Raw genomic sequence first — 25,270 nt, forward strand, 5'->3', positions numbered from 1 at the left:
GCAAATATTGAGAAAGAACATTAGCATTCCAATTTCAATTTTTCATTCATATTTGAATTATTTCAAGAAAATCAATTTTCTAATGAAAGAAAACAGGAATTTACGTCAGTAGACATGTAAAACTAAAATCAAGTCTTTTAGCGTCATATAGCAATTTCGTACCCAGGAACTGTTTGTTTCTTCGGACAGTAAAACTTTACTGGTCAGTAATTGTTTGGGTGCGAAGTGTGGTAAATGTAATTTTCGCAAAGACCCATCATCAACGCAAAATCTTCGCAAATTATAATTATTATTTTTGAATTTCAGCTTTGATTTAATTCTACAACTTTGGGCAAAACTTTAATTTAATTGCGCAAAAATCCGAAAATGTTTTTGTAATATAGAGAATAGTTCAGCATTGTCAGAATTGTTGGTGCAAAAACTAGTTGTGCGTCATCAATATGGTCGTACGTTATATCAGTGATGTCGTACATCATCAGTAAAGTCGTACGTCGTTGGTGGAATTGTACGTTTTTGGTGAAATTGTACGTCATAAGTAAAGTCGTATAAGTTATTGATTGTAGCTGAATGAGAGGACTAATAAAACCGCACGTTATTAAGATGATGTAAATAATTCACAATATGAATCATACAAATAATAATGTATCAAAATTTAGTGGTGAGAACTTTAATTTTTAATGGATGATCCACGAGTTGCTAATGTGACGAGAATAGTGTGGAGATAAAGTCATTCACCCAACTCGAAAAAACTTTCCAATACACAGAATCCAGTAATCAGATTTTCTCGAAACTAATCATACCACGTGTTTTGTTTTAATACATGTTTGCCTTGTAAGCATAACGCTTATAAGGTTATACTGCGAGTAAGACACGAGACGCGCCTTTATTATACTTCCCGCGGTCAGTTAATAGAGCCTATAGTGTGCAACACTGGATTCATAAAAGCGCATGAAAATCGCGTTTTCGTAATTTCGTAGATGTATGTCAGAAATTTTCATAGAATGAAATTATTTAGAATTGGGTTGCTCGCGTAATTCTATAGAATTTCTACCGAATTCATTTTCGCTAACAGGCCTTTTTTCCGCAACTAAACAAAAGTTGAAACCCGTAATTGTTGATAAAAAACAGATTCAGGTGAATTTGTACAACGTTTGGCATTAAACTTGTTAAGGGTGGTGATTTATAACAACTTCGTCCCCAGGGTCTATGAGACCACCCCTGAGTCGTTACTACGGCAACGCAAATATGCCCTGGAAATAAGGTTGGATTTATAACACAGTCTAGTCTAGTCAATAAAATTTTGAGATCTTAGATATTTGGTCTATGATTTTAGTCTATATAAAACGAATTGACAACTGGTTAAAAGACAAAAGTTTAAATATTCTTCTCATTTTGTTTGTATTGTAAAATAAACAAACCTAGATAAAATATATATTTTGCACACATTCTTGTCTTAGCTACCACCACCGCAACTTTAAATACATATTAAAACTCCATAATCGAGTACATAAAATATGCATACAATTTGATTCTCCGTAAGAGTTGTTCGATATCTCTTTAGTAAATAGCTCAATTTGCTTATGTGCAGAGCACATAGGAGAAATAATTTGTATTATTTAAAAATTCAACGCATATTAAAAAAATTTACAACGTGGGGAAAGACATTTTTAAGTCGTGTTTATTGTTAAATAACTGAGATTAGTACTTGTTTTTAAGTTTTGTTTACGGCAATTTCAGAACTTCATACGTTCGTAATTATACGAGGAGAAAGTAAAGCGACAAGTTGTCGAAAATGTGAATTTTTAACGCGTAAGTTTGTGAAGATTTGTTATTTACGTGATAAGAGCAAGCATTAAGTATTATTAATTCAAGCGATTAGTTTGTTACGCTACGCGTTACACCAGCGAACACAGACGAAGAAACTTTAAAAAAAAACCACAGAAACATTGCAATCCTGTTGAAACATACGAAACAGTCGAAAGGTATGGTGAGGGGTGAGAAAGCTATTTTCGCAAAATCAAGTTCAATGACTTTTAAAAATAATCCTGGTTTGCTAAATCAAACAGGAAGCGAAATATCGCTTCATGTTCACGAAAATGGCGATAATTCGTTCGATTCCGTACTTGCGACGTCAACACTGCAAACACAAAACAAAGCGAAGAAACTTTTGCCTGTTATCGGCGTAGAATCGCCAAATTACATTGAAACAACATATAGGTATAATGAAACTAATAAACAGACTGAAGTAGCAGAACAGTACGAAAGTAGCAAATCACCCCAAGAAGCCAATCATTATTCTCAAAAACATATGTACTCCAGTACAGACAGTAGCATCTCATCTGAGAGTACCAATGCGACAAAACAGAAACTGAATTGGGAATCTTTAGAGAAATTAGACAACGAGATGTCAAATTTTCAAAATAAAAACTTATCTCTTCAAAATAGCAATAATTCCTCTTTGCACAGTGTCCATCAATCGGTAGTACGCGATATCAAGTTAAGCGTCATCTCCCCGCGATCTTTACCGTCGTCGCCAGGCAACAGACTTCTACCCAAACTTCCCTTGACAGGAAATAAAAAGTCGTTATTCCGGACAAAATCAGAACCCATACCGGCAACGGAAGGTAAATTTTCTAATCATAAATTCAGTAGGAAAACATTTCACTTCGATATAAAACGATTACACTCAAAGAAGAAGAAATCAGTGAGTGAGGAGGAGCGTGATAATGATGAAGATTTATTCTTTGAACCAATTGAACAAAAAAACTACGAAGTTGCGAAGGCACGTGGTCGGAGAGGGGCCGTAGTCTCGTTAGAAATTAACCAAACGGTGTCCTTCGTGAAGTATCCTGGTATAACAGATCGTTATTGTCAGTTTAATTTTGTGCCACCTAGTAAACAGAAGAACCTAATTGACGAATAAACTACTTAGTTTATTAGAAGAATTTTATGACTTTTAATTTTAGTGTGTTTTACTGCAGATAAAAAATACCGTGGCACTACATCACCTTAAAAACTTTGGCTTGAGAAGAGGATTCTACACGTTAGAAGTCCTATCAATATTTATTCGTTGTCACAATGCAAATATGATAAAGAGGTGACGAGAATTCTGCGTGCAAATTCGAGAATTAAAAATCCGTTCCAAACACAAGTTGTAGAGACTATTCTCCGACTTGTTTGAAAAAAGGGGATACTAGATCATATACTTCTGAAGTACATTATTACACATTTCCAACGTTTTTCTTGTACCTACAAAGAATCAAAAGGCAAAAGAGAAGCCGTAAGAATAATCTCACATCAACAGAGTTCTTGTTTTGAGAAATTTATATTCTCTTCCTGCTTTGATTATTGCGACATGAGTCGGCGCATATTTATTATATCCCATTTGCTATTATATTGACTGAATTTTACTGGATGTGTGATGCGTTAATTGCTTTTAAAAATGGTAGCCATTTGACGAATTGTAAGTTCCGATGGCAGCTGCTCTCCTAACTTCAATAAACCTTTATTTTTTTTGACTAAATTTGTAAATAATTATCATTTATCAAAGTAGCTAGTTTTATGCTTTTATAATTTTGTAGTAAGTATTTAGAACAGATTTGGATTTCATGAAACTTCGAATTCAATTTTAGTGTGCCGGCATTTTTAACACCTGATAGTGATGATTTTTATGAATTACAAAAAGCTAGTCTTTAACCCATGCAACAATGCAACCGCCGTGCATAACCCAGCCATCAGGTTTCATCTCGGCCAACGCTATTTCGTGCATATTTCGCGCAAAGTAACGTTTCGGTCATCATTTTGTACAAAATACGGGTATTAACAATAACTCTTGTTATCTGAAGATAAGCATTTATTGATCCAACAATTTTTTAGCCTGACGCATGTCTAGCCTCTAGACAAGTGGAATTTCAGTAAAAAATTTTTTTTTTTGAGTTTTTCTGAGGGTTTTTTTAAAAATTCCGGTATCTTCAACTTAGCTTCATAAATAATTTAGCGCGTCCTCCAACTGTGCACGATCGGTTTGTTATATTCGTCCACAGGAAGATCAACAGCTCGTTATAATTTATTTTGCGGGTTTTAATTCACAGTGAATCCTGTTTTCATGGCAACTTAAAAATCAAAAAAAAATGAAAATATTTTCTTATATCGACTTGCGGTTTTCTGTTTTATTATTTATTAAAATTTTTACCTCTTTCAATCTTTTTTAGTCACTTTTATTTTACTTATTTCCTTACAAGGTACTGAAACACACCCCGTCGCCAGATGGGCTCTTATATTCTAACGAGACGAAGCTGTTTCTCATAGGTCTAGAAAAACTCTCTTGACTAGGTTGACTGAAACAATGAATTGCTTGTTTTTCTTCATGATAAAACACTTTCATTCTGACTGGACTTTTATAGGCTCTATCAACTTCCTTCCCAGGGTTTGATGACATGAGCTTGACTCTTGCCTTGTTCCAAGCATTTTGTTGTCTCTTTAATACATCGTAATAATCCTGATATTTTGAAAATAATTAAAAGGACCTTGACTCTTGACCTGGACTAGATGCTAACACTTTGATTTTACTCGGAACATTCAAAGTTAACCTGGACCCCTGGGCTCTTTGTCTTTTTTTAAAACTCCCCGTCCCTTAATCAACGTCCCTAGGATCGTTGATTCAAAGAGGTTTTTATTTTATTTGAATATAGAACTTTTATTTGTAACATCATTACGCATTTCTAAACTGTTTTAAACAAAAGCTTACACTATTTACATACCCTCGACCCCAGGTTTTTCGCCTTTTTGATATAAAGAGACGTCTTCTCTTATATCAAAAAGACAAAAAACCCTGGGGATGAGGATGACTATTTACAAGCTCTCCAGCTACAGAAGGAGTGAAAACACACATCGTTACAGACCTGATGCTGTTGCTCTCCGAAAAATCAAAATGGTCATGCAAAGTTAAGAGTAAATATGTATCACTGAACCTATAAAAATGTATTATGCGAAACACAACGCAGATTTTCAATCCATGAAGTCACCTTTTAGTAATCCCTTTTCCTGCCTGGCAATAATCTGTCATCCTCAAACTCATCTCTAAAAAAAGACCCCGTCTGCGTGAGCACTTTTTTTGGTTTTTGTGTTCAAGTCAAAACTAAAATCGCATGAGTATTTTGAAACTAGGTAACTTTATCTCTCTATCGCAGGGGGGGGGGAGGTTGCATGTTTGAAACATAAAGAAGTTCGACTTAGAGGGTGTTCAAGATGCTACAGTAAGCTAAGAGATAAACCTCGTCCCCGGGGCTCTTTTTAAGCTTATGATACTTTGACGTGAATTGCGGATTCATCCTGTCAGAACTAGGTTGATAAGCAAATAAAAGACGGCGACTTTGATTATAAAATGGAGACAGATTAATTGGAAAGAGTTGATTTGTAGTCATAAAAACTGAATAGCCTTCTTCAAGTTCTAATTCTTTTAATTTTTGTTTTTGATTTCGTGGGGACAGGCGTTAAAAAAAAAACACTGTTTATTACCTTTACATATGTTGCTTTTTTAATGAAGTTGCTCACATGCTCTCATCGTGGGGAAATAAAGAAGCACATAATACATAATTAAAAGAAAAAACAAAATATAATAAATAAACGAGAGCAAAGAATGATCGAGATTAACACTGTGCGAAGATAAAGAACACAAAAATATAATAATTCGAATATATATTTACAAATCAAATAATACGTATCAGCAGTATTCCAAATTAATTATTTTCACAGAACATTACACTTTGATTTTTCGGCCCAAGGATTTGCTTTTCGTGCTCCGGGATTTACCAATGGATCGTTTGGTTCATTTTGTAAACAATACTCTTTTAATCTAGAAATTATAACAGAAAATATTAATACTAAAAGTAATGATTAGAACAAAACTTTCTTGGGGTACTTTAACAGGAGCCGGAACATATTCATCACCATGCGTGCTTTTTAAAAAGTATTTACAGAACTCCAACTAAGCTGGTCATCTATGTTATAATACCCGTATACGTCTTTCTGTCTGTCACGCAAAATGCACGCAATGCGGTATAAAAAGGACGGGCGAAGCTGTGGATTTTTCCACGGGCTAACGACTAGTTATTCTTATTTCTTTAATGTTCTAAACAATAGCCCTATTGTTCAATACAAACGACCTATTGTTTTTAAAATGAAATCCCAGCCTGATATTCGTATATTCTTATAAAAAAAGCGTGCAGTTGTTTACAGAAAGAATCCTTGCGAAAAGATTTGAAACTTCGTCAACATCGTCTTCAGGAATCTTCTACGTCCATAGAGAGATAGATGTGCATATTTTACATGGCTATCCATGATATTCTGACTAAAAGAGCGCTGGGACGATTCCGGAACTTTTGTTGTAACATATTCTTACAATGTCGATATGCATGTGTTATTTAACGTCTTGTTTCGTAGTAAGGTCGGCCACGCCACGCAGGAGAGCGATCAAACCCATCTTTTTAAAAAAAACACGTAGTTGCGTTCTTTTGAAATGGTTTTTTTTTTTGAAGAACACGCACACAGCATAAAACACTTACTCGTTAGCGGCTTTCGATACCGGTATTCTCTCCATGCTTAGTTGGACACGTAAACTTTCCACGTTCTGTAGTTGCAACGATTTCTCCATTTCTGAATCCGAATTATTTGTTTTTCTGTTATAGCTTTAACTACTACAGCACGAATATTGCAAGCGATTTGTGATTTTATTTTTCATTTCAAATCTGCTCCATACAACAAATATGGTGGCAGCTGTCTACTATTTTCAAAACAATACCGCACTCCGCGTAATAATACGTCTTAACAATGAGCCTTTTGTGTTCAAAATTAAATTTTAATAAACATGAACAAAAAGTAAAAATGTGTTTTCAGATAATCGAGGCACCTGCGAATTTGCTCGCAAGCGCTCCTTCGTAGAGAATTTTATATTGTAAAATAAAAACACTACTTTTACTACTGAAAGTTTTATAGTCTTTTCGACAATACATGGAATCACATTCCCAATATTTACTTGCGCGCGCACCTTAGTGATCACGTAATGCCTAATGCACACACATTTGGAGGTAAAAAGGTAAACTAAGCGGACATGGAGGAAAACGGTCAAAACAAACAAAATCCACAATAGAAATTTAGGTTTTAACATTTATTCACTATATGTTTTAACAATGCTTTACTAGCACAATTTTATTTTAACATTCACACAAATAAAACATGCATTCAAAGCTTGGCTTATTTCGCGTAACTCCCCGGTCACAGCATTTGTTGTCACTTTTATGCTTGTTTACAAAGTAATTTTCAGAAACAAATTAAGCAAAGTAGACATCTAATCTATGCTTTGAGAAAGCGATCTTTTGACTATAAATTCAAATTATTTCAAATTATTAACATGTGCCTTTAGCGAACGGTACTTTGCAGAAGTACGACATCATTCGTACTTCTGCAAAGTACATAAACACTCGGGAATCGAACATTCCGTCTCTTTTTATTTTTTCAAGGAGTATTGGCTGTTTGTGTATCCTATAACACAGCAATTAGGCGATCTCTTTCTTTTTTTTCGCTGTGCTAGCCATTTTACAACACTAATGTTTTCGTTACCTCCATTTTTGCGCACGCATCTTTTTAGGATAGCATTACGTAATGTTATATGATGCGCGCGTATGAAAAACAAGATACTATGATTAAGTGTATTGTTTTTAACCTAAGACAACGAAATATAAATTATTAACCATACTGTTCAGCCTATGCCAGTGTAGACGCAATTTTAATAAGCCACAAACCAATAAAATCATCAAGTTTTTTATAATAACCGTTTTCTTTTGTATCAATCGGATAATTAGACACCATATTACTTCAACAATACGTTTTTATTAAAGCATAACGAATTCTGTCACAACTAGCCACAGAAATCAGAGCTACTTAGCCACACGAGACACCTATCAATGTAAAAAAATAATAGACAAATTTTTAAAGAGATGTAAATTGTGAATATATAATACTAATTATCACCCTTATTTTTCTAATGATTTCGTGTCATTAAAATATTCAGTAGAGATTTCCATACTTTTAAATATTTTTTGGTTTCCAAATTTTAATTTTAAACAAGTTACAATTACGAGTAAACATCATGTCTCCTGAAGACAGTACAACATCTCTACCTTTGGTAAAATCAACGTATAAGAATCTCTTTATACTTGGTTTTGCATTTTTTTGCAACTTTACAGCGTTTAATGCCCTCAACAACCTTCAAAGTAGCATACATGAAGATAAAAACATCGGTTTAGCTTCACTGTCAGTCATCTATGCTTCAATTGTCATATCGTGTTTGTTTATACCCCCTGTCTTTATCAATAAATGGGGATACAAATACACTATTGTATGTAGCATAAGTGGTTACATATTTTACACTGTAGCACATTTGTATCCAACATGGTGGCTGTTTATGACAGCATCAGTGATTATTGGTAAGCGAAAGTATTTTTTACTTGAAACAACACATTTTACATGTTTACATTTTGGCTTAGATGTGTTTATTTTATTTTTTATTTATATTATTTATTTATTTATTTCTTCAGTGCTTTTGTTTACGTTAATACTTATATTTAACCAGCAAGGATACCTGGTGCGCACAGTTGAGAAAATTAATAGACGTTAATTTTTATTTCTGACTAAATTTTAGTTCTAGTCATAAGCTAGTATCTGTCAAAAAAATCCACGACACTTCACCCGTCGCTACCTGCAGCTACCATTTGTGTCTAACAGACACCAAGCAATTTAATATAGACTAACCAAGAGACCCGCCTATTGAACACCTGGTCAAGTGTTGGTAGACAATGTTGTACATCTGGGGACTTCTAGTAAAGGTATACATATAAGGCAAATCCAGTGAAGCTCCCACGTTGATACAGCATACTGGGTGTAATAAATTCTTTATAAATTAACTTCCTCATTAACCCATCATAACAAAATTCTGCGGAATAAGTGACAGTGAAAGTTTAGAAATTAATTGTACACCAGGAAGAACGCTTAGTGCAGGTCCACGCCGCAGATTCTTGTGTGAGTGTTTACATCAATGCGCCCTAAGGCGGAATACCCTTTGTTACAACTTCGGTTTAAATAAAAGACATAGGAAAAAACCCGTCATTACAGTTTTCGAAAATCCAAGTTAAAGCCAAAAACGGATAACGTGTTAAATTCAAAATGCCGCAGCTGAATTTTAGGGATTTTTATAAAATCAAACCTCAGCATTTTAATGACTTTGCGGTAAGATCAGAGAAGCAACCGCTGCTCTGGTACCATTTTGTGTTATTATCGTTGCTCTGGTACCATTTTACTGACAAATTGACACACAGAATACGGGTAATAATAACTATACTAATCGTTCGCCCGTGGAGAATTTACGGGAATTTTCCCGTTGCAGCAAAGTTGATAAAAATTTTTTGCTTTTGTCATTTGTAACTTGACAATTTTGTGCGTGGTTTATCGTGAACCGGTTCTGGGTTCTGGAGTCTGACTAAACCATGACAACGGCTATTAGTACATAGATAATAAAACAAATTATTTTTTTTGTTTAATTTTTTTTGCCAGTTCTGATGCATGAACGACGAGAGGACTGAATTTGAAGTAGTACAGTACTTTATACCTTATCTTATTTTAGGTATATGTGCAGCACCTTTATGGAATGCCAAAGCATCCTATTTAACAACCATGGCATTGCATCATGCATCATCTGGCAAGAAAAATAAAGACGCTGTCATCACAAGTTTTTTTAGCATATTTTTTATGACGTTTCAACTTTCTCAAGTCAGTGGGAATTCATTATCATCGTTAATCTTAAAGGAAACGTTTGGTAAGTTGATCTGTTTTAGCACTTTATTATGGGCGTGTTTTTTTTTGGTTTTTTTTGGTATTTTTTAGATTGAGTTAAAAAAAATTTTATACAACAGGTTACCTTTTGTAGATACATCCAATTCAACAAACGAAAGTTCTCTATGTGGTTCTGCATACTGCCCATCTACACCGATTGTTTCAACCAATCAGCAAACAGAACACTCCACCGTTGTTACGCTCATCGCAATTTATATAGCATTTGGTGGAACCGCATTACTGTCCGTGTTGCTGTTCTTAAATAATATTGAAATGAAAAATAAGGAAACAAATTCTAAGAATATAATTAAAAAAGCATTTCAAAGTTTGAGAGACTGGAGGATGGTGTTTCTAATGCCTGTTTCAGCATATACCGGCATGGCCAGTGGATTCGTTTCAGCTGATTTTACCGAGGTATTTTTAAGAAAAAATATTAAATTGATTTACTCTTAAAGATATTTATAGATATTTGAGAATGGAATTAGATATTAATTGGTATTGTTTCGTGTGTATTTTATATATACAGACCAAGAATTGCTCAATTTTTAATGGTACATCTTTTAAAAAACTGCTCTGCCCTTTACTGATCATCTACAATGGGCTGGATTACTGGAATAGCCACTAGCAGCAAGTTTGAGCTTTATTTAACAATTTTAGGCATATGTTACCTGTTCGATTGGTATACAAAAGGTTGGATTGATGATGATCACCTATGGTGCAAGCAACGCAGCGTCATCATATGTTGTGGGAGCTGTGACAAAGTTAGTCGGCCGACCTGCAGTGATATGTGGTGCGACGGTCTTCAACGTTGGAATCATTGCATGGCTTCATCATTGGGAACCCGTTTTTTCACATGTGTTCTTCCTTACTGCCTGTGCACTTGGAATTATCGACGCAGTATGGCAGACACAAACTTATGGTAAGTCTCTCCAATAAGAAACGAACATAAATTATTTTACGTCAGTCTAAATCAATTAAAATTAGGAGGATAGAAGTAAAGAAAGAGAAACATTTATATTATAACACCCGTACATGTCTGTCTGTCAGTCACGCAAAATGGTACCGCAAGTAGTGAGAGGCACGCAATGTATAAAAAGAACGGGCGAAGCCGTGGATTTTCCACGGGCCACCGACTAGTCTTTTATATATCTTTTATATAAACTAGGTTTGACTCTTATGTGATCTTTCTTTGTCAGTTCTCGCGCATAATTATTCGAAATTTGAAATACGGCGCGCTATTTGGTTTGGAATAAACAATTAACATCGCGTCACACTTATAGAAGCAATTTTTTTATTGTTTAGCTAAGCATAGCATAGCTAAGCATTGAAGAACATAAACTCATTGTGACCATTTACAGTTTTTATTGAAGTATTTATTAATTTATTAATTAATTTTTTTTTCAATTTAAAGATTTAAAGAGGCTCAAAGTGTCACTTTTCTAAGTCACGAGGCTCTAATAAAAAAAATGATGAAAGCGTTTATACGCAGCTAAAGACAATAACATGAACTTTTCAAGAAACAATTTTTTTGTATTTCTACCATCATATACTTGTATTTCTACCATCATATACATATTTAAAACCTAGAATGAAGCGAAACTTAAATGAGACTGCTGGAGTCCATAACGTTTCTGAACATGATCAATTCTTTCAACATTATTTGGTCAAGCTTAACGGTTTTTTAAAAAAGGGGAAACCCGACGTGACTCCCACGGTTGACAAAATCGTATTGAAAAGTCAGTCCTATGTATGCCCTTCATTAGTGTGTAAATATAATCGCTCCTTACTAAAAAATATCAACTTTGAACTTTTAACTCCAAGACCAGTATTACTTAGTTTTCCAACTTTTATATTAAATAGTAGTTGATAAACTAACAGAGAATATTTACTTCACAAAAGAAAGTTTGTTTGGTAACAGCTATCTGGATTTTTTATTGTTTTTATTTTGTTCTTTTAGCCTATTTCGGTATCCTCTTTCATTCAAACAAGGAGATTGCATTCTCTATAAATCAGTTATTTCGATCCTTTGGTAACACGGTTGCATTTGCATATGGTGATTACTTATGTGTCTCACACAAACTTTACATCTTGGTTTGCGTACTGATTATCAGTGTAATTTTATATGGTGTGGTGGAATTTACTGACAGAAAAAAGGTTGCAGCTCCTGAAAGAGATTTCCTATTATAAATATTCACTTACTGCAGGTAAGAAAATGAGTATAGTTATAATTGGGATTATGCTCCATCGTTTTTCCATTCTGTGTGTTATGCAGTGACAGAATTTTAAGTTAACTTTGAAAGAGAACCTACTTATTAACCAAGTTAAACCTCATCTCAATAGAACTATTACATCATTGCCTTTGGAACTATTCTACCATGAAATTGTTTATATTGTTCATTATTTTTTCATTTTATATAAATTCATTTGTATTTCTTTTTTTAATAAAAAACCCTCGTGAACACGGTGTGCGAAAGCCACCGAAAATTTGTGCAATAAATTAGAAATGTCTTAAACGTATTGTTTTTTTCTCAACATTCTGCGTCACATCCTTCACCTGTATTTGAACATGTTTAGGACGCTACAATCCCGTCCGTTTTGCAATAATAGGACTAGTTACCCACCTCTAAAAGAATATTTATTTATTGATGCTGTTTCACAAAAAGATACAGTTGAACTCGTGTAGTTCGATTCATCTAGGGATTTCAAGTTTTTAAAAAAGTCAGTAAGAGAAGGTTACTTTGTTTCTGTCGAATCTTCTTTTAAGTGCGTAAAAGCAATTTTATCTCAGGATTCGTATTAAGAAAAAAATTCAACCTTACAATATTGAATTACATGAAGAAAAATACGACCGGAGACCCAAGAATCTGTTTGATTTGCATAATTTCTCGAATTAAGTTTTCTTGTAAGGGTTTACTGGTAAATTCTGACGGGACTAATTTAATCAGTAATATCTAATTGTATCATTCAGTTCTCCGTGTAACCTTGTTTCGTTTATTTATAACTGGAATGAACTGAAATGGCTTTTGACTTCCTTAATATGGACAGAACGTGATCTGGTCTTCATGATTGACAACCCTGCCACCCCGAATTACTTTTAAAGAAGCCAGAGGTTTAATTCTTTTACCTTTTTGTAAAATTGATCTACCTCAAAATCTCAATTACAACAGGGTGGTACTGTGGTCGTGCATGTCCGTGTTGACCCTATTAAAACGTGTAAATATAGAGTCACAAAGTTTGACACACAGTCTGTCTGTCGTTTTAAATTCTGACGAGCAGTTCTCGCACAATCGTCAACATGTACATACTGCAAATCTTTAAATATTATATCTAATTGCATTAATTTTTGAGTTCAATCAAAACAAACTTTAGAAAAGCGATAAAAATTGCCTGATCAGGAAATGTCACAAGTTCTACACCAGAAAATTATTTCCCGAGGAGTTTAGTGTTTAATTCGATTGTTTAACTTCACTTCAACTAATTTCTATTGAATTACCTTAAATATGTTATGAGTGCATCAAATTACAGCAATCTATGCTCGGTTTATATGATTAACTAGTAATCGCACTTGTTCTCGAAATATGTCGTCATATTTTTTTCATTTTTTAGTTCTTGTATACTTCACTCGCCTAAAGGCTCATTACATATGTAAACGAGAACATAAAAAAAGTAAAAAAGTATTTCCGATATTTTTCTCGGCACTGTGCGATAACTTTTACTTATTACCTTGTTGTGAAAAGAAGCAGACTTAATCAATTCAAAACAATTATTTGCCATGGATATTAAATTACAATAATTTATGGCCAGTTTATGTGAAAAACGCAGTATTGCACTAGTTCTTTAGAAACATATTCATCTTTTTGTTGGTCCGTAACGAAAACATTCGCAATAACTACTATTTTTATTTTAGTTTTAAAGAATTGCTTCATTTCTTGATCATGTCGTCAATGGAGAAGGTTGCATTAATAAAAAACTCAACTTAAACCTCTTCATAATTGGTTTTGCTTTTTTCTGCAACTTTACAGCATATACATTTCTGCAAAACCTTCAAAGTACTATACACAAGGATAAAAAGATTGGTTTGGCGTCACTCTCAGTTATCCATGCTTCGTTAATGTTATCCTGTTTTTTTCTACCTCCTTTATTAATCAAAAACTTGGGGTGTAAGTACACTATAGCCTTGAGTTCACTTGGCTTTATTCCGTATACTGTTGCACATTTTTATCCAACGTGGTGGATCTTTATGACAGCATCGGTTATTTTAGGCAGGATATGAATTTTTTTTATTGTACCATTCAAGGTTTAAGTAATTACTACTAGCTTTTACAAATTTAAATTTTTAATGCAAAACACAGTAGCAAACATTACCACGAGTGATGCCTTTAGTTTTCCATATGAATGAGAATTGTATACCGAGTATTGGATGTATCTTTTGTGAAGTGCTTTCTACAAGTATCGAAATTTATCCCGAATTTATCAGGATTTACAAAATATCTAAAATCATAAACTTTCTGAATGAAGCTTTACATTTTTCGAACTCTGCAAAGTTTGTAGCTATGAAAGCTTTACTCCTGACTTATTAAAAGGGCTTGGCGTTTTTGTTGTCTTTCACTACACTGAAATCCCTCTGCTGTCATATGTTGCATATAGATTATGAGGTAGTGTATAATCTCCTCTTAGCCAGTTACATTTGTAATTTTTTATTCTCTATAGGTACATTTGCAGCTCCTCTGTGGAGCGCAAAAGCATCTTATATAACAAAAATAGCAATGCATTATGCTTCGGTTACCAATGAGAATCCAAGTGTATTAACTACAAAATTTTTTGGAATTTCTCTCACGATGTTTCAACTTTCGCAAATCAGTGGAAATCTATTTTCATCACTCCTTTTAAAAACAGAATCAGGCAACTTTACTTTTAAAAATAAATACAACGTCTTCTGTAGGCTTTTGATACTTCAAGCCTTCTTATCATTATGTTGTATTTATTTCTTGGTGTTTAACTTATCCAAATTTTAATAAACGTTACTTTTTCAATATAGAATTTTATTTATGTCTATTTGACTTCGTTTCCATTTCTGAGTTGAAATTTGAGCATTTTTTCCAGCGACCGTTCAATCAAAAGATCAAAGTTATGTGTGCGGTTCTTCCTACTGCGCAACACCACACAGTGTTACCGCGAATCAACAAACAGAGCACTCAGGAGTTGTCACCCTGCTTATCATTTTTTTGACGTTAGGTGCGATGGGCGTGGTGTCGACGTTGCTGTTTTTAGATGATATTGAAATAGACAACAAGGAAACAAATGTTAAAAATGTGTTAAGTAAAACATTTCAAAGTTTATTAGACTGGAGAATTTTATTCTTGACGCCAATCTCAGCACTTATTGGTTTGGAGAGTGGGTTCGTTTTTGCAGATTTTAATGAGGTGTATAGCTTATCATCATTATCTTACCATCATCATCATCATCACACCTTCGTTATCACCTCGTCACCATAACTATAACCATAATCTAATTATCATTTTACCATCCCCATCACCACCATCACTTAAACTACAAAAGGCAAGCCGATGTTCTTTTATTATTTGGATCACGTTGCTAATAAGATTACGAGGCCTAGTAATAATCGCTTCAAAATTATTTAGAGCTAATAAATTACTTTAAACTTAAGGCATATGTGGCATGTTCGATTGGTATTCCAAAAATTGAACTTTTTATGATTGCATTTGGATTAAGCAACACTTTATCTTCATGCATTGTTGGTTCTATCGCTAAATGGTTGAGCCGACCCGTAGTAATGGCATTTGCCTCAGTGTTGTACTCAGGAGTAATTGTATGGCTTCAAATTTGGCAGCCACAGTCTTCTCTACAATTCCTTCTCTTTTTCATTGCATTTATATTGGGAATGTGTGATGCTGTGTGGCGGACACAGATGTTCGGTTATTATTTTTTATGCAAAACTGACATAGTCTGTTATACCATTTTATATAAATTCCATCTATAGAAAAAAGCAATTGGTTCCAAGTACTTATTGGTTTTAAACATTTATTTTTAGCCTATTACGGTATCCTGTTTTATTCCAACAAGGAGATTGCATTCTCTCTGCTTGAACTCTCTTTTTCAGTCACTTGGATATATGGTTGGATATGCGTATGGTGATTACTTGTGTATCTATTACATACTTTTCATTCTACTTTGTTTATCACTCATTTGTGTAATGTTATATGGTCTAGTTGAATGGAGTGAATTTAAAAAGAATGTAACTCAATAACTATAGAAAAATTGATTGTAATTGATCACTTCGTGATGTGATGCTAGGGACAGTTAATGGCTGTGCATATTATTTATGAATTTTTAACTTGTTAGGTTGCTGTATTAGAGATAATGACTGAGTATTTATCAGATATTTTCTAATTACCAGCAACCAACAACATTCTTGTTATTTTTGAAACTTTAAAACTACTAGATTGAGATCTATGCACGGCATTAAGTTAACACCTCTCACGCCTAGAAAGAGGGCTGTATCAACAAAATCGACGTTAGGTATTAAGAGCAGTTGTGACCATAAGAAGCGACAATTTTGATATTTTTGTTCATGAAAAAGAATAGGCTTTTTTGTGTTCTAAAACATTTTGTTGATCTTACGATTAGATAACATGCGTTACATTTCAACAGCAAAGATCCCTCACTAAATAATGATCATATACGTTTTTATAAGCAACCAATTTGTTAACAGTCTAGCAAATTAAAAACAAGTTAAACAACTTGATCAGCAATCTTGAAGCCTATCACATCAATCCTTGATTACCTTTTTGCCATCATTAACCTTCTCTGTTTTCTTGAGTGTAATCCCTTTTGCATTGTGAAAATTAAAATTATGGTAATCGCGATTATGGTAGTCGTGATGTTTATTGAAAGTCATGCTCCACGGTCGTGACGAGCCGCACTCTTTGAAGTAGATTATAGGGTTCACACTCCACTACTGTGTCGGTAAATAGATCATATTTAAAGCAATCAGCTAAGCAACGTTAGGTCGAAAAGGCTCTCTGCTCCAAGCAGCCTGACGTCTACTCAAAAATGGGTTTGCTCAGGGTTTGTTCAAAAATGATTTTTAGGAGTTTTGACCCCGTGCCGATGACGTCGGTCTGCCGAATTAAAAGTAGGATGTTTTCTACTTTTTCGTCAATCGATTGAAATTTATCCAATGAGATTGATTTATACCCACGTGATGTAAAAAAATCGACGAAGAAATGAACTACACTGACAATCGGGAAAAGTGGAAAGTGGCTGAGTGCATTTTAAAAAAACGAAAATTTAATTGCATATTTGATGCAGCAATATTAATACAGTTCTAGTCGATAAACCATGGATAAACCTATGACTTCGCCTGTCCTTTATATATTGCATTTCGTGTTTCCGTAATAGGAAGCGGCTTTCGCGGACACACAGACAGACAGACAGACGACGGCTATTATTAAAAAGACTAGTCGAAAAGGCCGTGGAGAAATCCACTCAGTCAGAAGACAATGGAAAATAGGTTGTTTTACATGTTTTGATGACGTCAGCAACCCAAACACAAATAAAAAATTATAACCTTGTTTTCACGTTACCGCTATTCTGTAGAGCTTAAACTGTTGATCAAGAAAATGTATATATTCGTGTGGTTTTAATGAGCGGTTAATGAGATATAAGGGTTTAACATTTTTCTGACGTCAGCAACGGCCTGTAAAAACCCATATTTTAAGTGCACTGTAATGGCTTCTTTAATTTGATATACTTTCCTTTGACTTCAACATTATTTAAACGTTAGAGTTTGGTAAATTACAAAACAATTTTTGCAAACCATGTCGATGTTATAGAAAATCTGAATTTGCTACCCATACGTGGACGCATTGATTCAGTACGTTGAAGCTCGTATACAAAAGATTACACGAAAACACTTTACCATCTTATGTTAACGTCCAGACAAAAGTTTATACTAGAACAACAACAGCGAGTAATGAGGTCATGTTACAAGTCCCACGCGAAACAAACACTTTCGAACACTGCAAAAACTGTTTAATGGAATTTCGAAAAACATTCGACACGAAGAAGTCAAAAACATATTTTATGTAAAATGTAAAAAATTCTTAATTGATAGGGAACATAATCATATACAATACATATCATAATCATAATCAATCAAATTACCCATATTGGTCCTACGTGGTCCTTAGTTATCTACGCGGTGACAAATTATTGACGTCACCACCTGATCTCTTATAATAATACGCTAAGTGTGTCCGTCTGTCTGTGACAGGCAAAGTTGATATCGTCATTTTCCTTTGATGTTGCCGAAAAATGCATGTCTAATATGTCAAATTCTCTGACGTTACGACGCGACGAAAATAACACTACTTTAACGTCAATATCCTATATTAAATTAATGAAGCCATTACAGTGCATCTAAAACTTTGAGGCCAAATAACTTGGAAACGAGGTGGTGACGTCAATGATTTTTCACCGCGTGGGTAACTAGGGACCAACTAGGACCAATTTGGGTAATTTTCCCAAACCTGGGTCCCCGAATCCGTTTCGGAATGGACGGGTTGATGACGTCATCGAAAAACCTTCAAATCCTAATATCTCTGCAACCGTTTGTCAAAAATACGCGATCCTATACATTTTCTTGCTCAGCGTTTCAAGATCTATACGATGAAGGCAACAGGCATACACATTTCTGAAAAAAAACATTTTGTGTTCTGACATGTCTCTGCTGACGTCATCAAAATTTAAATGACGGTTGTTTTTCTCTGTTATCCTGCCTAAGTGGATTTTTCCACGGGCCTTATCGACTAGTTTCCAAATAATTTCGACTAAAAGTTTTAAGTACACTGTAATGGCTTCATTAATTTAATATAGGATATTGACGTTAAAGTAGTGTTATTGACGTCGCACTGTAACGTCACAAAAATTTAACATGATACATACCTTTTTCGGCGATATCAAAGAAAAATAAACACATTCACTTTGCCTGTCACAGACAGACACACTCAGCGTGTTATTATAGAGATAGTCGTTGCCTGTGAAAAAATCCACGAGTTCGCCCGTCCTTTATATTTACCCGTCGCAACAAAGTGGACAAAAATATATCGCATTTGATATTCGTGTTTCCGTAATCTTATTTTCTAGCTCAGCGGGGGGTCAGCGCAGAGACAGACAAAATACGGTTATTATTAGAGAGAAGACAGATTTAACACGAGAAACGGTTAAAAGATGAAAATACATTACCCATAAGTGATTATTCGCAGATAAGTGTTGAAGAGTTTGAGATAATATTTGCAGATCCTCGATCGATTTGATCACATTTGTTTGAGTGAAAACCCCGTCTTTAGGGTCGACTTTATTTGTGAAACCCTTATTCGGAAATTTAAAATTGCAGGTAGAAGTTAAGATTTAAAAGGTGACACTGTGTTAATAAACAAACATGATAGACAGAAAAATATCGATGCAAAGTTTAATCAAAAATTAAACCAAAATAGACGCATCGCATTATAATATTAATGCAATATAATTTTTCATATAGAATCTCATTCTCTATATGTATCATTTTTTATTTCCATTATGAAACGGTCATAGCAACGGCAGAAATCAAAAACGTTATAATAATGTCCGTTTGTTAGGATTTTCAAAAAATGCAAATAGCATATAAAAGAATCTAAATGTAATAAAATCGTACGACATATTTGAGAGATGCAATTATTAAATAAACCATATTTAAACGTATTTGAAATTTCATACTCCCTAGGAAATATACGCGTTAATTTATCAAAACAGAATTAAAACTTGGACACAAGTAAAAAGGGAAATTTACTTTTAGACTGTAAGCAAAACTAGTTTGTGTCTATAGTAGAATGTGCAGTGAAATGGAAACAAGCTTTTATAAAGTTAGCGTCTGACGCGGTAAACAAATCGGTTCTAGTATTTTGCGTTTTAAAAGCAACTGTGTGGGCTGTCGTCGTAAATTATTCACTTACAGAAGCGCCTTAAAATCTACTGCTTTTATTATCATAAATTGTTTTTGTTAATTTCTTTAAAAAAGCGCGAGTAATTAAAACTTCTTTAATGAAATATACAATGCATTCTCACATTGTTTATAACTTGAACCGTGCACCGTATTTGACACAAAGAAACTGCATTGAGGGGACAAAACAACTTAATTATCCCTGGCTTTTGTCTAAGAATTTATTATAAAGTTTTTTCTGTTATGCGTTTAGCTTTTCGTCTGGTTGTAAAAATTTTAATTTGTTTGCTCAGTTGTGGAGGTTTTGGCGCTAAGCATTTTATCAAACGTCGTGCAAGTAACACATTCAAATAAGCGTAAGAAAGGCGAAAGGAGAATATCATCAATTATTCAAGAACTTAGGATCCATAAGCATGAATTTTTTTGCAAACAGTTTCGTATGTCTCCTACAAGATACAAAGACTTCTTAACCTAATAGCCCCACTTATAACGAAATCTACTACTGCAGCCCGTGAGCACATAGGTCCTTTTGAAAGTTTGTGTATTGCATTAAGATACTTAATAACTGGTGTTTAACACATCAAGTAGAGCTACTTGATTCCTAAAAGTTTTTTCGAAATATGTGAATAACTAGTGAACTAGTTGATCTTTCATGAAACGCTTAGCATTTTCTAAATATTCAAGGATTCTATTTTTCGAAATACATGGTCTAATAGGATAAAAGATTTTTTTTTTTGACTACAAGGTTGACTTTTTTAAAAACAGGCACAGCTATACCGTAGGAATTTCCGCAGTATGGTAAATTATTAAAGAAACATGCGAGGCAATTTGGTAAAAAATTACTCCAGCACGACTACATAGACATACTTTTGTTAAACCGACCCAGTTGTTGAAATTTCCAAGCATAATTTAGCATTTGTGCCGCATTTTTATCTTCCATGGTAGCATGCTGCTTTGCCGTTTGCTGCTGCGTCATTTTTGATTTGAGCAGGCCAGTGGGTTTGTTAATGTCATGTGATTTTGTTTTGTAGCTCGCTATAGGTCAAAAATGTCAGTGGCAACGTGGAACAGAAAAGAAGGTTGAAATCATTTCAGCTTTCTTTTGGGTTTTCGATTATGTAATGAGCTAACAATGAGTACGTGCAAAGCTTTGTTTTAGTTTGAACCGGTCCGGTCTGTGGAACGTTTTTCGCGTGTGGATATCGGCCTTAACTCAGAAAAATCGATCTCAAAAGAACACAACCCTGACCTTGGAAGATTAAAACCATTTGAAAATTCAAACCTGCAATAGTGTTTGAACACACAAACAAAAGCGTTTATGATGGGCTGGTTTCTATGTGCGAAATTTTCTGAACAGTTTGAGATAACGACTGTAATTCGTCGGTAAGGGACGAAAAATTAGTTTAAGATAGCGACAATTCGACAAAGCAGACTTCGAGAAAGCGAGACAAATTTTATTTAGAGACGCTGTGAATGCTGATGGGATCAAGATTTTTGTTTGAGATAGCGCGAAGTTTAATATATCGCATGTTGGAAATAACGCGAGTCATTTGTATTTTATAAACAAGTAATTAAAAATAATGACAGGCTTATGAGAATAATAGATTAATTAGAAAAGCTTACAGGAAATTAGACGTTTCTTTTTATATTTTCAGAACGTTATACCTGTTATTGCCACATTATTAAAAAAAAAGATTAAACTCACAATACGAACTTTTGCCTTCTTGCTATTTTAACTTCAAAGACTAATCATCATGTCATTAGATGCAAGCACAACGAATACATCATCTACAAAATCAACATACAAAAATCTTTTTGTGCTTGGATTTGTGTTTTTCTGCATTTTTACCTCGTATCAATCTCTACAGAATCTTCAGAGTAGCATACATGAAGATGAAAAAATTGGTTTGGCGTCACTCTCAGTTATCTATGCTTCATTTCTCGTATCTTGCTTGTTTTTACCTCCTGTATTAATCAAGAACTTGGGGTGTAAGTACACTATAGCCTTGAGTATACTTGGTTATATTCTGTACACAGCTGCACATTTTTATCCAACATGGTGGATGTTTATGACAGCATCAGCTATTATAGGTAAGATATACGTTTTTTACAGACACAAAGAGTGCAAATTGGGTTCTGTTTATCCAGTTACATCTTTCACTGCTTCAGGTACTTGTGCAGCACCTTTATGGAGCGCCGAATCGTCATATTTAACCACGATAGCATTGCATCATGCAGCCAATACAAAAGAAAACTCGGATGCTGTTATCACGAGATTCGTTGGAATATTTTTTATGATATTTCAACTCTCACAAGTTTGTGGAAACACCTTGTCATCGCTGATTCTGAAACAGTCATCAGGTCTTATTTCTCTTGTTTACCTTTTGCTTTGCAGAAATACCGTAAAATGCCAAGCGCACCTGATTATAAGCGCACCCGTTGCTAAGCACATTAAATCCTTACCAAGATTTTTATTTCCGTTTATATAAGAGATATAGAATACAATGTTTGTTTGGATTGGATGTGGCAATAAACAAGCCATTTAAAACGTACGTAAAAGAAGAATTTAAAAAATATTTAAATAAAAACTTACAGTTTGATATTCCACACTTTCTTGAAGCGTGGAATATCAAACAGTCTCGACGAATCAAAAGTACATCTTGTTAATATTCGAGGTTTGGAAGACTACATTATGCCAAAACCAGAAAACTTATTTTATTGACAGTAAGTATCTAAATTAGCAGTATTTCTAGAATTATGAACCGTTGCTAAGTCTTAGTCCGTTAGATTGTGTAGGCTAGCCGTGTAGATGTGACTAACTATTTTCGGAAAATTTTTAAACATATTCCATTCATTGATTTCTTCTTCATGGTACAGGCAATTCAACAAATCAAACTTACATGTGTGGTGCTGATTACTGCCCATCTGCGCCCATTGTTTCCACCAATCAGCAAACAGAAGATTCAACAGTTGTCATGCTTATCATTATTTACTTGGTATTCGGTGCAGTTGGAGCAATTTCTGCAATGCTATTCTTAGATAATGTTAAAATGGAGGGAGAAAATGAAGAATGTACTTTCAAAGAGATAATGAAAAAAACATTTAGAAGTTTTAAAGACTGGAGGATGTTATTTCTGATGCCTATCACAGCTTATTCTGGAATGGAGAGTGGGTTTGTATTCGCCGAGTTCAACGAGGTATATTATAATACATTGTTATATTGGCTTATGGTTATATTGCCCTAAATAAGAAATAGCTAGCACTACATGCTTCAAACTCTTCCCTAAGAGAACAAATTCTTTTAACATTTGCGTCAATTTCAAGGATAAAATTACTGCTTTGAACAACCGACTGGTAGTCTTGTAGTAGAGCGTTTGTTCCAGTGCTAGAGGTCCTTGGTTCAAACCCCGGCTGAGTCATGCCAGAGACAATAAAAGTGTGATTCTTCCTTTCTGCTTAGCGTTCAGCATGAGCATAAGATTGGACTTAGGCGATTGTCTAGTTGAGCTATTGCTGTGCATGCTTGACTTTTGTAGTGGATCTTTAAATGCACTAGGACTCCCTTCGCAGGACCCTCGTTAATAGTAGTATCTATAGGAACTGAAAAGGCAATCCTAGGTAAACAATTTCAATAATAATTAAAAGCCTCAAGTAGTTGCACCTGATAAACAGACTTGTAAATGAATCTACAAAACTAATAATTTAAGGCTTATGTGACATGTGCGATTGGTATTCAAAAAGTTGGATTTATCATGATTGCATTTGGTGTGAGCAACGCGATATCATCATACATTGTTGGTTCTATCACAAAATGGTTGGGCAGACCTGTAGTAATTATATGTGCAATGGTGTTCAATATTGGACTGGTTATATGGCATCATCTTTGGGAAACACTATCTTCCTCCTTATTTATTTTCTTCGTAACTGCAGCTGCGTGGGGAATTAATGACTCTGTATGGCAGACACAGACAATTGGTAGGTCTTAATAGTTTATCTTCAAATGGGTTTTTGTTTGACGAAAAAGTTCTATGCAAATAGCTATTTGCACGAAAGAATTTCTATGCGAACTGAAGTTCTTTTAAATATGCAGCAAAATAAAAAAATATTTGGAGCTTATCAAAAAAATTAGCTTACTATTAAGTTATGTCCTTCCATGTAATTTAGTTGTAATATTTAGCAAATTCATTTATACGGTTGCCACAAACAAAATCTTTTTTTTTTAATATTATAATATTATAATCTGTGTTGTATTGCTGTAGCATCGTGATATATTTTTCTTTCAGCACACTTCGGCGTCCTGTTTCATTCAAACAAAGAGATCTCATTTTCTATATACAAACTTTTCCAGTCACTTGGTTTTATGGTTGCATTTGCATATGGTGATTACTTATGTGTCTCACACAAACTTTACATCTTGGTTTGCGTACTGATTATCAGTGTAGTTTTATATGGTGTGGTGGAATGGAGTGAACGAAAGAAGAATACAGCAGATAGCATAAAAAGAGAATCTAAATATTATAAAAGCGTACGACATATTCGAGAGATGCAATTATTAAATAAACCATAATTAAACGTGTTTGAAATTTCACAACGTTCCACTCTCTCTAGGAAGTATACGCTTTAATTTATCAAAACAGAATTAAAACTTGGACACAAGTAAAAAGGGAAATTTACTTTTAGACTGTAAGCATAACTAGTTTGTGTCTATAGTAGAATGTGCAGTGAAACGGAAACAAGCTTTTATAAAGTTAGCGTCTGACGCGGTAAACAAATCGGTTCTACTATTTTGCGTTTTAAAAGCAACTGTGTTGGCTGTTGTCGTAAGTTATTCACTTACAGAAGCGCCTTAAAATCTACTGCTTTATTATCATAAATTGTTTTTGTTAATTTCTTTAAAAAAGCGCGAGTAATTAAAACGTCTTTAATGAAATATACAATGCATTTTCAAATTGTTTATAAATTGAACCATGTGCTGATTTGACACAAAGAAACTGCATCGAGGGGACAAAACAACTTAATTATCCCCAATTATATAAAGAAATATTACATTTCAACTTTCTTTTGGGTTTTCGATTATGTAATGAGCTAACAATGAGTACGTGCAAAGCTTTGTTTTAGTTTGAACCGGTCCGGTCTGTGGAACGTTTTTCGCGTGTGGATATCGGCCTTAACTCAGAAAAATCGATCTCAAAAGAACACAACCCTGACCTTGGAAGATTAAAACCATTTGAAAATTCAAACCTGCAATAGTGTTTGAACACACAAACAAAAGCGTTTATGATGGGCTGGTTTCTATGAGCGAAATTTTCTGAACAAGTTTGAGATAACGACTGTAATTCCTCGCTAAGGGACGAAATATTAGTTCGAGAAAGCGAGACAAATTTT

At 34.2% G+C, this 25,270-nt stretch overlaps 5 protein-coding genes across 7 annotated transcripts; 4 read left to right on the plus strand and 1 right to left on the minus strand.

The window, feature by feature from the left end:
• Positions 1–5,682: 5,682 nt before the first annotated feature.
• Positions 5,683–6,760, minus strand: LOC130649073 (guanine nucleotide-binding protein subunit gamma-e-like). Its single transcript, XM_057455273.1, has 2 exons — positions 6,564–6,760; positions 5,683–5,854 (listed from the first exon to the last, which is right to left on the minus strand). Exons 1-2 carry the CDS (start codon positions 6,650–6,652, stop codon positions 5,749–5,751), a joined length of 195 nt encoding a protein of 64 aa, XP_057311256.1. The 5' UTR covers positions 6,653–6,760; the 3' UTR covers positions 5,683–5,748.
• A 1,349-nt stretch (positions 6,761–8,109) lies between these two features.
• LOC130649241 (protein unc-93 homolog A-like) lies at positions 8,110–13,868 on the plus strand. 2 transcript variants are annotated; one of them, XM_057455493.1, is made up of 6 exons: positions 8,110–8,483; positions 9,677–9,868; positions 9,980–10,299; positions 10,543–10,804; positions 11,843–12,089; positions 13,793–13,868. In XM_057455493.1, exons 1-5 carry the CDS (start codon positions 8,147–8,149, stop codon positions 12,070–12,072), a joined length of 1,341 nt encoding a protein of 446 aa, XP_057311476.1. In that variant the 5' UTR covers positions 8,110–8,146; the 3' UTR covers positions 12,073–12,089; positions 13,793–13,868. The 2 variants fall into 2 exon arrangements, with proteins under 2 accessions (XP_057311476.1, XP_057311475.1); XM_057455492.1 differs by lacking the exon at positions 13,793–13,868 and having other exon boundaries at positions 11,843–12,412.
• LOC130648462 (UNC93-like protein) lies at positions 12,452–14,900 on the plus strand. Its single transcript, XM_057454514.1, has 6 exons — positions 12,452–12,564; positions 12,674–12,751; positions 12,854–12,941; positions 13,053–13,117; positions 13,801–14,147; positions 14,596–14,900. Exons 1-6 carry the CDS (start codon positions 12,452–12,454, stop codon positions 14,898–14,900), a joined length of 996 nt encoding a protein of 331 aa, XP_057310497.1.
• On the plus strand, positions 14,627–16,224 carry LOC130649242 (uncharacterized). Its single transcript, XM_057455494.1, has 2 exons — positions 14,627–15,308; positions 15,938–16,224. The coding sequence occupies exons 1-2, from the start codon at positions 15,126–15,128 to the stop codon at positions 16,151–16,153; spliced, it is 399 nt and encodes a 132-aa protein (XP_057311477.1). The 5' UTR covers positions 14,627–15,125; the 3' UTR covers positions 16,154–16,224.
• Positions 16,225–21,604: 5,380 nt separating this feature from the next.
• On the plus strand, positions 21,605–24,645 carry LOC130649023 (protein unc-93 homolog A-like). 2 transcript variants are annotated; one of them, XM_057455213.1, is made up of 5 exons: positions 21,605–21,976; positions 22,055–22,246; positions 22,763–23,082; positions 23,593–23,860; positions 24,169–24,645. In XM_057455213.1, exons 1-5 carry the CDS (start codon positions 21,640–21,642, stop codon positions 24,450–24,452), a joined length of 1,401 nt encoding a protein of 466 aa, XP_057311196.1. In that variant the 5' UTR covers positions 21,605–21,639; the 3' UTR covers positions 24,453–24,645. The 2 variants fall into 2 exon arrangements, with proteins under 2 accessions (XP_057311196.1, XP_057311197.1); XM_057455214.1 differs by having other exon boundaries at positions 21,609–21,976; positions 22,925–23,082; positions 24,169–24,641.
• The last annotated feature ends 625 nt before the right edge of the window (positions 24,646–25,270 follow it).

This window comes from Hydractinia symbiolongicarpus, chromosome 7 (genome assembly GCF_029227915.1).
Source record: "Hydractinia symbiolongicarpus strain clone_291-10 chromosome 7, HSymV2.1, whole genome shotgun sequence".
Classification (NCBI taxonomy): Eukaryota; Metazoa; Cnidaria; class Hydrozoa; order Anthoathecata; family Hydractiniidae; genus Hydractinia; species Hydractinia symbiolongicarpus.